The sequence below is a fragment of the Temnothorax curvispinosus genome, unplaced genomic scaffold, assembly GCF_003070985.1.
Source record: "Temnothorax curvispinosus isolate PA1 unplaced genomic scaffold, ASM307098v1 QBEX01011355.1, whole genome shotgun sequence".
Taxonomy (NCBI): domain Eukaryota; kingdom Metazoa; phylum Arthropoda; class Insecta; order Hymenoptera; family Formicidae; genus Temnothorax; species Temnothorax curvispinosus.
Window position 1 is genome coordinate 81,630 of NW_020221135.1, and position 14,028 is coordinate 95,657.

General features: G+C 36.1%; 1 protein-coding gene across 5 annotated transcripts in view; it reads left to right on the forward strand.

The window, feature by feature from the left end:
• The window catches only part of LOC112461403, a 27,212-nt gene extending 14,727 nt beyond the window's left edge, over positions 1-12,485 (forward strand). For 4 of the 5 annotated variants that reach the window (XM_025026635.1, XM_025026633.1, XM_025026636.1 and 1 more), the window contains 2 exons: positions 5,150-6,552; positions 7,282-12,485. In XM_025026635.1, the coding sequence (XP_024882403.1) occupies positions 5,150-6,552; positions 7,282-7,945 (2,067 nt within the window). In that variant the 3' untranslated portion in view covers positions 7,946-12,485. The remainder of the gene's footprint in view (positions 1-5,149; positions 6,553-7,281) is intronic. The other variant, XM_025026637.1, reaches the window with a different exon arrangement.
• Positions 12,486-14,028: the final 1,543 nt, after the last annotated feature.

Consider the following 14,028-nt stretch of genomic DNA (forward strand, 5'->3'; position numbering starts at 1 on the left):
AAAGTTTGAAGAATTTGGCATTTTTTCTTCTAAGGGGTCATACAACCGAGGTTGGTTAGCTCTCCATGCGGGGAGGCGGCGCGCGGCAGGGAAAAAGCATATAGATTAGATTTTCGTCGCGTGAAATAAACGAATTTTAGCAAATAAATATGTAGAATGCATTTAATTGCTGTTTCTTAAGGTTTAAAAAGAGTTGATAGTACAATTAAAACCCAAATACGTTATTATCCACATTGAAATGGAAATAATAAATGTGGTCCTGTTTTATTTTTACAATTTCTTGATAACTATAAAGACGAATTATTTCAGTCTTCGAGAAAGTTCTTTCTAAATATGTAAAAAGTTATTTGCACCTATTTTCACTAAATTCTTAACATTTTTAATATGTTTTCGAGAGTTACATTACAGGTTAGGTAACATTTTTGCTGTGTCGCCCGTGTATAAGAGAGAGACAAGAGTATAACTTCAATAATAATTAATTACTCGACAACCATGCAGACGATTGTCTTCAACTTTGGCATGGACATTCCCATAAACGAATATTCTCCATAAATTTGAACTAATTCTTATCAAATTGATTTGACTATATAACCACCCTCCTTAAGAAACGTTTGAACAAAAATGTTTTTGAAACCATGATTTAAGAAATATATTTTTTACGTTTCTACAGCAAAAATACCTATTTGTTAAATTTTTTCTTTCAAAATTATAATTTGCTTCATCTATATATATAATAGCTTTAAGAGCCTTTTTTGAAACATTTAAGTTTATATTGCACTAATTATTGCACAAAATAAATAATTTTTTCCATGCACATATATCCATGCACTTATTTACTTAAATTAATTTTGTCCTACCGGTCTTAATCTATTTGTCATCGGACAAATCTGAGCTTAGAAAACTTCCAACAGTTGTAAAATAAATATTCTGAATGTGGCCATTGAAAGAACATTTATATATACGTGTGTTCCGTTTTAAAGAACTTCCTGAACTGGTGCACACCAGTAATGCAATTAAGTTAGAGTGAGACATCAGACAAATATATTTTGTTTCACTTTAACTTATTGCACAAATGTGCACCAGTTCAGGAATTTCTTCGAAAAAGAATACACGCGCGTCATAAATGGTATGCATAAAGCTTCTAGAATATTCTCACGCATGTCTCAAAGACGTCATAAACACGTTCAAAAGACGTGAAAAGTAGGAATTTTAAATGTCTTTATCTAAAATATCTTTATCATTAAAATAAAACGTTTCTATAATAACAATTAAAGTGATTTAAATCGACCTGACTGGCAATTAATATATATAACGTCTTTCCGATATATGAACATTGAAAATGTTGATCTGAAAAAAGTGCTGTGTGAATCCGACAAACCAAGTTGGCTCACAGTTTTTCAATGTTCATATCGGAAAGACGTTATATATATTGCCAGTCAGGTCGATTTCTTATTCTTCTTATGACGCCGTCTCCTTTCGAAGGTTGGCGATCCAAATGGCCAACATAGTTTTAGATACGGCCATGCGAAAGATGTCCACTGAAGTACAGCCAAACCATCTTCTGATGTCTTTCAGCCAGGAATTTTGGCGCCTGCCGATAGATCTCTTCCCTTGAATCTTGCCTTGGATAATCAGTCGCATGAGTTTGTATCTTTCTCCTCGCATCAGGTGTCCTATATATCTCGTCTTTCTCTCCCTGATTGTCAACATGAGTTCCTTCTGCTTATGCATACGGCTGAGGACTTCCTCATTGGTTATTTTATTTACCCATGATATGCGCAACATACGACGGTACAGATACATCTCGAAAGCATCTATTTTCTTTTCCGTATTTGGGTCAAGAGTCCAGCTTTTGCAACCGTATAACAGGGTGGAGAATATGTAGCATCTGATCATACGGACCCTGAGGTCCAAACTTAGATCCGATCTCGTGAAGAACGTCTTCATATTCGTAAATGTTCTTCTAGTCTGCTCGATTCTTGATCTGATCTCTTTCTTAGGGTCATATAGGCTGGTCATAATGGTTCCAAGATATTTGAAGGACGAGACTTGTTCTACAGTTGCCCCCTTAATAATCAGATATGCACGCACATGTGTCTTAGAGAAAACCATGGTTTTGGTTTTCGTAGTATTCGTGAAGAGGCCAAAGCTTTCACTGTGTCGAACTATGCGGTCCATCATGTTTTGCAAGTCTTGCATGTTCTCTGCTAACACAATGGTATCGTCAGGATATCTGATATTATTAATCGTCCTGCCATTAATTCTGATTCCTCCAGTAATTCCCTTTAGAGCTTCCTTGAAAATAGCCTCCGAGTATATATTGAATAGTAGTGGTGATAAGACACATCCCTGCCGCACTCCTTTCTTGATGAGAGTTGTTTCCGACGTTGCTGATTCCAGTCTAACTTCTGCGGTTTGTTGCCAGTAGAGGTTTGAAATTAAGCGTATTTCTTCTCTGTCGATTCCAGTCGCTCTGAGGATCTCTATCATCTTATATGATGTTTGACGCAGTCGAATGCTTTTCTATAGTCAATAAAGCATGCAAATACATTGATGTTCATGTCTCTGCATCTGCATCTGCAGGTCGATTTAAATCACTTTAATTGTTATTCTATATACTGGCGAAAGAAATCTATTATTCTGTTTCTATAATAGTTCTTTAAACGTTATTTTATTGGAAAAGAAACGTTCCAGCGAACGTTTTTCGAATGGACATTTTTACTCATGAGAAACGTTTCTAGAAATCGGTTATAAAACGTTTCAGAAAAACACTTATAAAACATTTATGAAATGTGTTTGTGCTCCCTGAGATATGTAATTAGACATTTAAAAAAAAAGATGTGAAATTTTTATTTTCTTCTTCACAAAATTATATTACCTAACTTAACTCAAGTGACATATGTATTACAAAAAAACATGTGAAATCTTTAAATTAAATTGCGTCAATTGTAAAGAGAATACGTATATTGCTTTGAAAGATAATTGTTGTGCAACTACTTTAAAGAAATAAAACCCAAGTGGTATCTTCGTATTCCTATTCAAGGGTCTTCCTATTCTAACCCAAGTGGTAATATAGCTTCTTAATTTTCTTTAACAAATTTTGAATATTACAAAGAATCATTTTAATTACAAAGAATTAAAGAAGTAACAGTACAAAATAAAAATATTTAATTAAAACAAAATAAATAAATTTTTCTTGTAAAAAAACTTGGCGCTGCTTTTTTACTCCTGTCGCATTCTTCCCTAAATTATATTTATTGTTTTTTTATTCAATCAAAAATCTTAGTACTAATGTTTAAATTTTAATGTTTAAATTTCAAAGTCTATCAGCGCCAAGGTTTTTTACAAGAAAAATTTATTTATTTTGTTTTAATTAAATATTTTTATTTTGTACTGTTACTTCTTTAATTCTTTGTAATATTAAAAATTTGTTAAAGAGAATTAAGAAGCTATTACCAACTTGGGTTAGAATAAGAAGACCCTTGAATAGGAATACGAAGATACCACTTGGGTTTTATTTCTTTAAAATAGTTGCATAACAATTATCTTTCAAAACAATATACATATTCTTTATTAAATTGGCGCAATTTAATTTAAAGATTTCACATCTTTTTTTGATATACATGCGTCATTTGAGCTAAGTTAGATAATATAATTTTGTGAAGAAAAAAATAAAGATTTCACATTTTTTTTTTTTAAATACATGTCACTTGAGTTAAGTTAGGTAATATAATTTTGTGAAAAAGATATAAATTAAGCTACCACACACTTATAGGTTAGATATATGTCACTTGAGTTAAGTTATGTAATATAATTTTGTGAAGAAGAAATTAAAGATTTCACATCTTTTTTTTTAAATACATGTCACTTGAGTTAAGTTAGATAATATAATTTTGTGAAAAAGATATAAAGCTACCACTTAGGTTAGATTTTTGAATTTACAAAATACATTGCATGTACTTGGCACTTTTTTTTACCTTTTTTGAAAAAGGTAATTTTGTACTGATTTATATATACATTACATTTTTATTCATTTAGCGTTGATGGATAGGTACATTTGGATGGAATATTATTGAATGTCTTTTTTTTCTTCATAATTTCGATCTTCTTATAGGGAAACAAGATTTATCATTGTACGGTTCGGGTTTTCAACTTTTCATGCAAACCAAGGTTCACCCTCACCCACCCCTGCCTGCGGGGGAGGGGCGGTAGCTACCGCCCCTTCTTCGTCTACATGTGTACTGTCTATACATATACCAGCAAATTACTTCCTTTAGCACTGACAACTGGCAAATTTTTCAAACTTTTTCGTTAGTAACTTTTTAACAAACAATGACCGAGGGCTAAAACTTTCTGAAGGTCACTCAGAAGGGTGACTTTGACAACATGTTAAGGTCAAGGTCATCGGAGGATTGTCCCCTATACTGCATAATTACCAACATGCTATGTCTGTTATAAAATTTTAATAATTTTGTCTAGAAATTAAATCAACACAGCTGGAACATTAGAGAGTGTCCAGAACATTTTAATCCAAAATTTAATTAAACACTTTAAGGGGATGCTGGAGCCGTAGCCGAACTCGATCGGCGTCGGTAAAGAAGACCGGCGACCTATATCTGTCCTTGTATAGACAAAGATATAGACAAGGATAGCACGCTACATTGCACGCACACATACGCACGATGCACACCGACATTATACTTTTATATTACGCTTCCAAATCTTGATTTGGGGGGTTTATCGATGTTTTTCTTGTTGTGCAATTCGGGGAAACTTGTTTTCGCGTTCGTACCAATGGTATATCTCTTATATGAAATACATCTTGTGATGAGCTGACAGCTCGCCGCAACTCGAGACGCCATATTGGGATAAGAGTAGGATAAGGAAATCTGTACTTCCGTAATTTTTTCTCGTTTTCTATATAAAATCGGAGTTTCCCCGAATCATTAATGTATGTACTGCAATTCTGGAGAAGGATTTTTAATTCTGTCAAATTAATACGACGCTACGTGCCGACAAAAAATGCCGGTAAAACAGACGGCTCCAGCATCCCCTTAAGGAATTTAAAAGTTTAACAGATTACTTTTTTCTATATATAAGATAATGTACGATAAAATCTACGAAAATAAATGCAAGGGTCTTCTGTCAGGTTACCAAGCTGTTTGGCGTAAATTATGATACACCAACCTCCGGTGAACCCATCCACGCATCTATGAGCCAGCTAAGCCAGCCAGGCTCTTACATGCTGGCGCCCAGTTACAGCGAGGCATTACTGATGGAACCAGCAACGTCTCGCAACGAAGAGCCGGAACAAAATCAAACGGATGTCGCAACCGACATGGTGCCCAGCTACTCCGAGGCGCTTCTCTACGAGCGTGCCGAACAGTACGATCGTCGCAATAATGCGATTGTGAATAATGCTGGATGCGCGAGCAATGTGGAGGCGTCTTGCAACGTAGACGATCCCAGGCGAATGCTATCCCCGATGCCATGCGAGTGCCACTGCCCTTGTCCTTGTCACGAGAATGTGAACGACTACGACCTCAGGACGATGAACGAGCGCAGCTACATCGAGAGCGCGACCAACAGAGAACACTTACCAATGAGCACCGAGGTTAGTGATACATTCGAGAGTGAATTAGCGACGCTACGGACAACGGCTGATGGGCGATTGCATCCTCCCGCAAACTTGGCTCCCTATTCCATGGACGATCTCCAAGTCGAAGCGTCTCCAAGCAGATGCAGCAGCTGTGGCAGAATTTCCGCCAGCACGCAAACGATTAACACTGACATTCCACATCCTCCCCATGTTGTCACTAGGAACAAATCTAACGAAGGTTCTCAGACTTCGTCGACGGATTTCATTTCCGGCATGACGTCTGAAAGAGAGTACGAGGCTATACCCCGTGACATTTCCGAACCTAATTTAAGATCACGATCGGAACTAGCGGAACTCCCGAAGGACAAGGTCAGAAGCCTGGAGAACATATTAGAGAACGAAGAGGAACTATTAGGAATTGGCAAAGTTGGCTTTGCCAACGTACAAACGAATCTTCCGTACGAAAGGCCGCATCCTCCCGAACGCTACAGGAGATTCCCGGCCTCCCTTCCGCCCTCTCTGACTCATCATCGTTCCCTCTCCCTCGACGAGACAAGCGTTTCCCCAAGAAACATGGGTGCCATTCCGAAAACCGAACCGCGTAGCAGGATTATGGTGAATCCTATGTCAAACGAGGCCTGCTGGAAGCTACCCAACTCGAAGACGTATTTTTGCTTGAAGTCGATCTTGAAGCACAACAGGCGCAGCTATACGTTAGTGACCGCGGACGAATTTCAAAATCTCGCCGAACAGGATGCTAACCGTGGTCTTAGATACCTCGACAGTTTTGACAGAGGCGAAAAGAGCGATCGCGATATTCAAGTCGATAAATTGGCCGATCATTCGCGCTCGAGGGAAAGATTGAATCCTAGGAGGAGGATGCCGTCTTTCGAAGAATTTATGTCGGCAAGAGACAAAATGTATATCAATGATCAGAAACAGGAAAGCACTAGGTAAGTCTCATCATCACCCTGCTTTTGTTGTATTGTATTAATTTTGAATGATCAGCAATCTTTCTCTATGCATATTTTTTGCGATAATTCCAAGCAAGCTTTATCGATTATTATTGCTGATATTATTTACTGCTTATTAATAATTATGCTGTGCTTTGTTTCTGCTTACTCACCACGTATAATGGCGAATTATGGCTGTATTCCGGTATATTATGGCTGTATTGTTATTAATTGGTAATCATTTCATAATCATTGTTAACTTTCAACTTGGCGATGTATACGCGATTATGACGGATATTACGCGATTAAAATATGTCTCCAAATTCTCAAAAGTTTTCCAAAAACTATTTAAGTTAAATTTGTACTCTTCCTGGTTTATTTTTTTAATTATTTTTATTTTAGAAAATCAAAATACTGTTTAAAGTAAGAGAAATATAGAAGTCTTTTTATATCTTAAAGATTTTTTATATATCTTGTGTTTTTCCTTGTATCTTTTATTACAGTATAATTTTTAATTCTGCCATTAATGTCCGCCAAATTGAGAATTAACGTTTACAATGTATGACTCGGAGTTAAGGCAATTACCGCTTATAGATCAGAAAGAGGAATGTCGCATAATGTCCGAATGCAATATTCACTTAAACATAAGTTACGAAATAATTATAAATTGCTATAACTCCAGAATACGGTATACTCAAGCGAGTGGAACAATCGATATTGTCTTTGTAGAACGCTCATTTTCGCCAGTCCGATACAAGAAGTCTTCCCTGGTGATCCCTTCGGCGGCAAGGATATCGTGCCAGTGAGAAATTTGAGGGAACGTAGTGCCAGAGAGGGCGATCCCGTGAACAATCCAGTCATGCTCACTCGGCCAAGTCGATCTCTAACCGTTCGAGACGCAAGATGCTTTTCTACCGATTATACCAGGAATCCATTCCGACCCGACAGCACCACGTATCCGTTACCACATGTCACGCATCCGCACTGGCGTGAAAGAGAACTCCAGTATCTTTTACACAACAGACACCCACTCGAGCCAATGGGCACTTCTACTAGAGCGCGGGAAGAGACACCGCGAGCGTATCGAAACGTCGACATCTCGTTTGCTTCCTATGACGGGATGCTCTCCGAACGCGCGAATAGATGGTCGACGAGCTCGAACGAATATGACGATAGATCTCGCGAGGGTCATACGGCTAACCCTAAGTACTTATCGAATAGAAGACGCCAGACAGCCGGTTTGACCAGATCGCTCACCGAGAGGCGTCCGAAGGTCGCTCGTCTCGACAGGAACTTCCGGAGAAGCTTCACAGGCAGAGTGGAAGATTATAGAATGGATTATAGAATGGAGAATGCCAGACGGACAAATTTCAGCATCGAAACGTCGTTGTAACGAGCGTTGATTTTCGGGTGCTAATTGCATCGGTCTCGGTTAGACATGACCGCGGTTAATTCCTCTGCTGTGTAGAATGTTTCTCTAAATTGCCATGAAAAACTCACAATATCGGATGTTTTATTGCGATAATTAAATATCGAGTAAAAGAATATCTTTACATCCTATCATAACTCCAAAGTTTATCAGAAACGGTACAATATACATATAACAATATAACATCGGAAAGTATTGATATCTGGATAATTCTATAAAACAAAACGATCTCGGCTTTGCATCATAGTTTATAATATGTTTTCAAAAATATCTTGATAAATGGGAATATGATCTAAAAAGGAACAGCAGATTAACTTGGAAGTTAATTAATCCAGATCGTTGCATTGGTGCAATTCACTCCTAAATAAGATTACTAGTTTTTCTCCCCTGTCTACAATATTATAAATGGGACTATAATCTAATTAGGACAGGGAGTCACTGAGGATTTTGCTGACCTGAACTGTCGACGGCATGATTCATTGTCAGCCTTAAATTGTTACTTCTTTGTTCCACACTACTTGTATCGTAAGTATCCGTCCTACTACTTTACGAATTAACCATATTCGCGAACGGGTCATGCCATTTTCCAAAAGACATTCCAATGCGGGCTATTGCCCTTAGCGCCTTCACTTAAAGGCACTCTCGAAAGAGGACCATAATGTTACGCGCATTTTTGAAATTTGACAATCGGCTATCGGAAAAGCTCGGAAAATTATCCCGTATGTACATGTGCATTCAGCGTTAAATACCAACTATCATCGTTTCAGAATTTTAAGCTCACTTTAATTTATCTATGATTCGTATCAGAATTCAGGATAGAATTTTATCCATAATTTTGCTATTTTATGTGTGTAATACAAAAACTATTTAAAGAATTAGAATACATACACATATTAATATACATTAATAAATTATATACATATATGTATATTATATGTATATGCATATTATACAGGGTGTCCCATGACTCGAGGTCCATGCATTAAGGGTGTGTTATTGAAGTCATTTAGAGTTGAAATTGTTTAATAAACATATGTCCATAAATGTTCCTGATAGAACCACAACTATTGAAAGTTAATATGAATATTTGAAACATTTTCAAATAAATATCCTTGGACTACTTTCTTTGGGGGCATATAAAGTCAGTAGTTCATGCAGAACAATCTCGCAATAGAGATGAACTTGTGAACAGAATTATGGATGGCCAGCAACGCAAATAAGAAATTCTCCTGGCATGGTGGAGCGAGCTGTTAGATCACTTTTACTGAAGACAATACTTTGCATTGAATCTGCAGGAGATAATTTTGAACAGAATTTGTAAATAAACAAGTTAAATTAAATGTCTTTTTTAAATATTCACATCAACTTTCAATGGTTGTAGTTCTGTTAGGAAGCATTTACGGACATTAAACAATTTCAACTCTAAATGACTTCAATAACATTACCTTAACGTATAGACCTCGAGTCATGGGACTCGATATGCATGTATATAAGGACCAGTCAAATGAAAGTGAGTCAAGAAAACTCTTACCTTTATTTAAAAAAAGTTTTTGAAAATAATCTTTGAAAATAGTTCCACAGCTCTTCAGAGCTTGATAAAATTAGACTGGGCGCATAGTATCAACTTGCATCGACTAAACTGTTTAATCGATGTCGAGCAGCAACAACGATTTCTTATCAACTAAACAATTTAATCGAGGACTATATTATTACAGAATGAGTGTATCCAGTTTTAACGAGCTTCTCGTGTTAATTCCCAGGTAGCAGGATGACGTCTAAAGACGTCTTAATGATGTTTTATTTTATTGATGTTAGAGATGTCATTAAGACGTTATTAATACGTCATTTGACGTTACTCGCTGCTACCTGGGTTAACCTATGTATTTTAGAAAGTATAATATTTTTGTCGATAATATATTCATACTCTGGCGTAGTAACACGATCGATGATAGTCGATCGACACTTTCATCAAAAAGTTAACAAACTGTCTTTTGACTTTTTAGTCGAGTCGATATCAAGTTGATGAGTAAGCGCGTTCTCATAATAACTCTAAGCTTTTTAATGATCTACTAAACTATAAATCGACGCAAAGAGTCGATAGTATGCGCCTAGTCTTATTCAGGAGCCATGGCTCCTGAATTAATGCTAATATTGCCTACATCACAGCCATGCATCCGGCTAGAATTGCCAAAGTTCTACTTACTACATCTTAATCAGCGCTCTTGCTGTGATACAAGTCGTTTTAAGCCCGTATCAGACTACGGATTGGGATTGAGATTGGATAGAAATTTAATCAATCAGAATAGAGAAAACTTACCTCAAGTTTAGTGAACTTTGCGTTGATTGGTTTGACTTTACAGCACCGGGATGGTAAGACCTGTCCTCTTTCAAACAGTTTCTATTTGTAACACCAGACGTTACATATATATCCTCTCCGCGTTCTTTATCGAACAACTTTACAGTTACTCAACCTAAGCAGCAGAAGGGCTTGAAACAGTTTTTCGCAGGGCTTCCAGAAGCCGCTGATCAAGGCAGCGACATGGACACACTTGACATCCCTGCTTTCACTCTCTCTTACGACGATTTGGCTACCAGACCTGTGTTTTGTCTGTTGAAGACAGATAATAGTCTCCTCAATCGACAAATCAGGTTCTTCCACATGTACCAATGGTGTTTGGGTATTAGCTCGTCGGCTGGCAATGCATCGAAAGGAATATCCCTGATTTTGATCTCGGTGAATAGGCTTTTTAGCTAATACGCTGATTGTTCATTGGCGCATTTATATAAAGATGATTACGCTATTTCTTTCTCAGGAATTTTTCATAAAGGTGAGAACTAGCGCACTCTCGAAGTTCAAGGATCTGCTGATCAGCTTTCTGATCACACCCACTTCACCGACATCCTTGATCAGTGACCTTGGGTTTCTGCCTGGGTGACTGTCCGACAGATTGGAAATATTGTGACATAAAATAAAAAGACACGCTTTTACGTGTCAGATGTTGACCATATCTTTCTCTCTTTATCTTTTGTATCCGAAGAGTAGGACTTTGGGCTTTTTCAGCCTGTCCTTCTCTCTGCAACTGCTTTTTATAACGCTGCTATAGCGAACTCGAGTTTTAGTTAGACCCGATTCCGCAACTGGACTCCTCCAGTCGTTCGCTCCCTAGGAATACCATATCTTGGAGGACTTTGTTTGAATTATTTGAATTGTTAAGGCCTCCGCACAATGAAAAATATAAGGAACAGCTAGATATTAGCGATTAGGACTAAAGAATCAAGAATAAAGTTGGATGCACGATGAAAAATACAGGCAACAGAAACAATGAATAACACAGGCAATAGATTTTATCGAAAGCTGTGTATTAATGCTACACCAGCTTTATTCCTGATTTCTTATTTTTAATCGCTAATATCTGTTCTTTGTTCCTTATATTTTTCATTGTGCGGGGGCCTTTATTGTTATTTCTGGAACAAAATGGAACTAAATTCTATTTTTTGTCCCACAAATACCGCGATCGCACGATTTCATCCGGATAGAGTCGCGAATGCCCGGAATTTGATTCGTATTCCCGAAGGGCACACGGTATCCGGGAGGCACTGTTTGCGACATAACTCCCCTTGCGCCACACAGCAATAATCGGTTTAGTATATCACTATAGCTTATACCTTATGTGGAAAATTTCTCTTCGTAGATTGTACTCAGTTACACCTCCGAGTGCGACTTTATGCCTTTCCACCATTCCAAGATGAGATAAATCCATTCGGAGGGGGGAACAGCACTTTTATTACTTTTATAAAGTGATAAAAAGGATTTTATCATAATATCTTATGCAAATTATAGAATGTTTAAAACTTACTTTAAACGATATATAATTCGCGTCAGATCTCTATTCTGAATAAATTAAATAGGGTAACTCCGATATTTACGCCGCGCGGGGATTTATGTCACAGAAGTTAAAAAAATAGAAGCAAAAAAAATGAAGGTATTTGCTCGCGATCATTCTGTTATTATGTGCCTTTATGCCATGTTAGTGTTGTGTTGTCATTTCAGTTCTTTACTACATATTAATATTAACGAAATCTTCATGAGTTGAATTGATTTCTCAATGTAGTAAATAGCGCGATCATATTATGACCAACGTAATATGATTACTGTAGGGAATGTGAAAGGTTTAATGGTTATTTCATGATACATAAGTGTAGAGGGATATAGTAATAAGTGGAATATACCAAAAATACAAGTGCATAGCTCCTGTATTCTTTATTTAGCTTGATATTTTGTATATCCCATCTGTTCGCAATATACGGCATTTTTAGCGTGCGGGATTTATGCTATAGTAGACACTCTGCAAAAATTGAAATCTCCTATGTGTTCTTTTTCCTTCTTTTTTTGAATCGTATAACAATAACCTTTAATGCATCTATCGTTCGACTATTTTCTTAATTCTTAAAATTTTATAGTTTTATAATTTGTTTATTATTCTTATACCTTAATAAACTTTTTACACACATTTTATAATTTATTATATTTTATTGCCTTATTTATAAACATTATTTGTAATTTTTTATAAAGTGTATATTCCATCTATGAATAATCATATATCCCATTCTTATGGGATATATGACAAAAATACAAGTGTTTCTAAAAGTTTTTTTTTTTTTAAATACAAAGAATAAATATTTCATATTTCTAATTTTTTTATAATGATAGACAATATAAAGTTTTTATTGGTATAATTCATTTGCCTTAAATATAGTAAATAGTACTTGATAAATTAAGATTTTCTTAGGTGCGGCGTATATACCGGAGTTACCCTATGCAGAGAGATAGGGAGCTCCTCCCGATTTCAATAAATTTGAAATTTACCGCTCTGCAGAAAAAACGTCGTATTTGTTGGCACAAAAAAGATATACATAGATATACTTAAAAATAAATATTATAAAAAAAGTCAATAATTTAGTTGATTACATAGCACAGTGATATATATTTTTGAAATAATGACTGTCTATAAACTTTCATAATAATTGAAGCACTTGTGAAAACTATTAAATATTTTTATCTAATATTGATGACTATAACTGTGTCTAACAACTTTCAAGAGATTTTAATTTCTTTCATAGAAATGGTCAATCATGCTGAGATCTTCTGATATTACTGAGTCATACAACTCTTTAGCTAAATTTTTGGCATTTTATTATGTTTATTTGTACAAGTTTATATATATATATTCTTTTATACTATCTGCTAATAAACATGACTGACTTTTTCTACGGAGTATAGTTTCTAATTCATTTTATTTTGTTTCCTTATGATAAAATTACAGTTACTTAGTTTCAACAACTTCCCGATTATCTGTCACTCTATATGTGTATATTCCAATTTCTCAATTGCTTCTTGCATTATATGGTATATATAAAATTACAAATAAAATGCTATTCTGAATCTTGGTACAAACAATTGTTTTAAGTGATATAAATCGTTTAAAGTGAGCCTTAAAAGGTATTTATAAGAAATTCTAGACACTAATATTATGGTAAAGTTATTGCGATTTATGACTTGACAAAAAGAATCTAGAAAAAAAAATGATTATTTCTTTTAGCTCTTTTTATACTTGATACAATTAGATCTCAAAAATGCTCGATTTGTAGAAATTTCAAGTTAAAGGACCCCGGGCCCAGCCATAGGGAAAATGGATCCCAGTCAAATTGGTTGAAACTGCAGTATGTTGTACTTCATAATCTCCTGATCAAAAGTGTTAATGGGCACGAAGTCCGGAACCATCTACTTTTCGAGTTATCAGACGTTGAACATGGTAAAAATGAGGATATTGGGGACATTCTATTTTAGAGTATTCACGGCAATAATTCTTTAGGGTCGCATTTTTATGTGTGTACGTGGGTATGTGTGTGTGCGTGTAAGTGCGTGGGTGCGTGTGTGTGTGTGTGTGTGTGTGTGCCCGCGCGCGCGCGCGCGCGCGCGCGTGTGCATGGGTATGCGTGTGTGGGTATGTCTGTATGAGCGTGTGCGTGTGCGTGCGTGTGTGTGC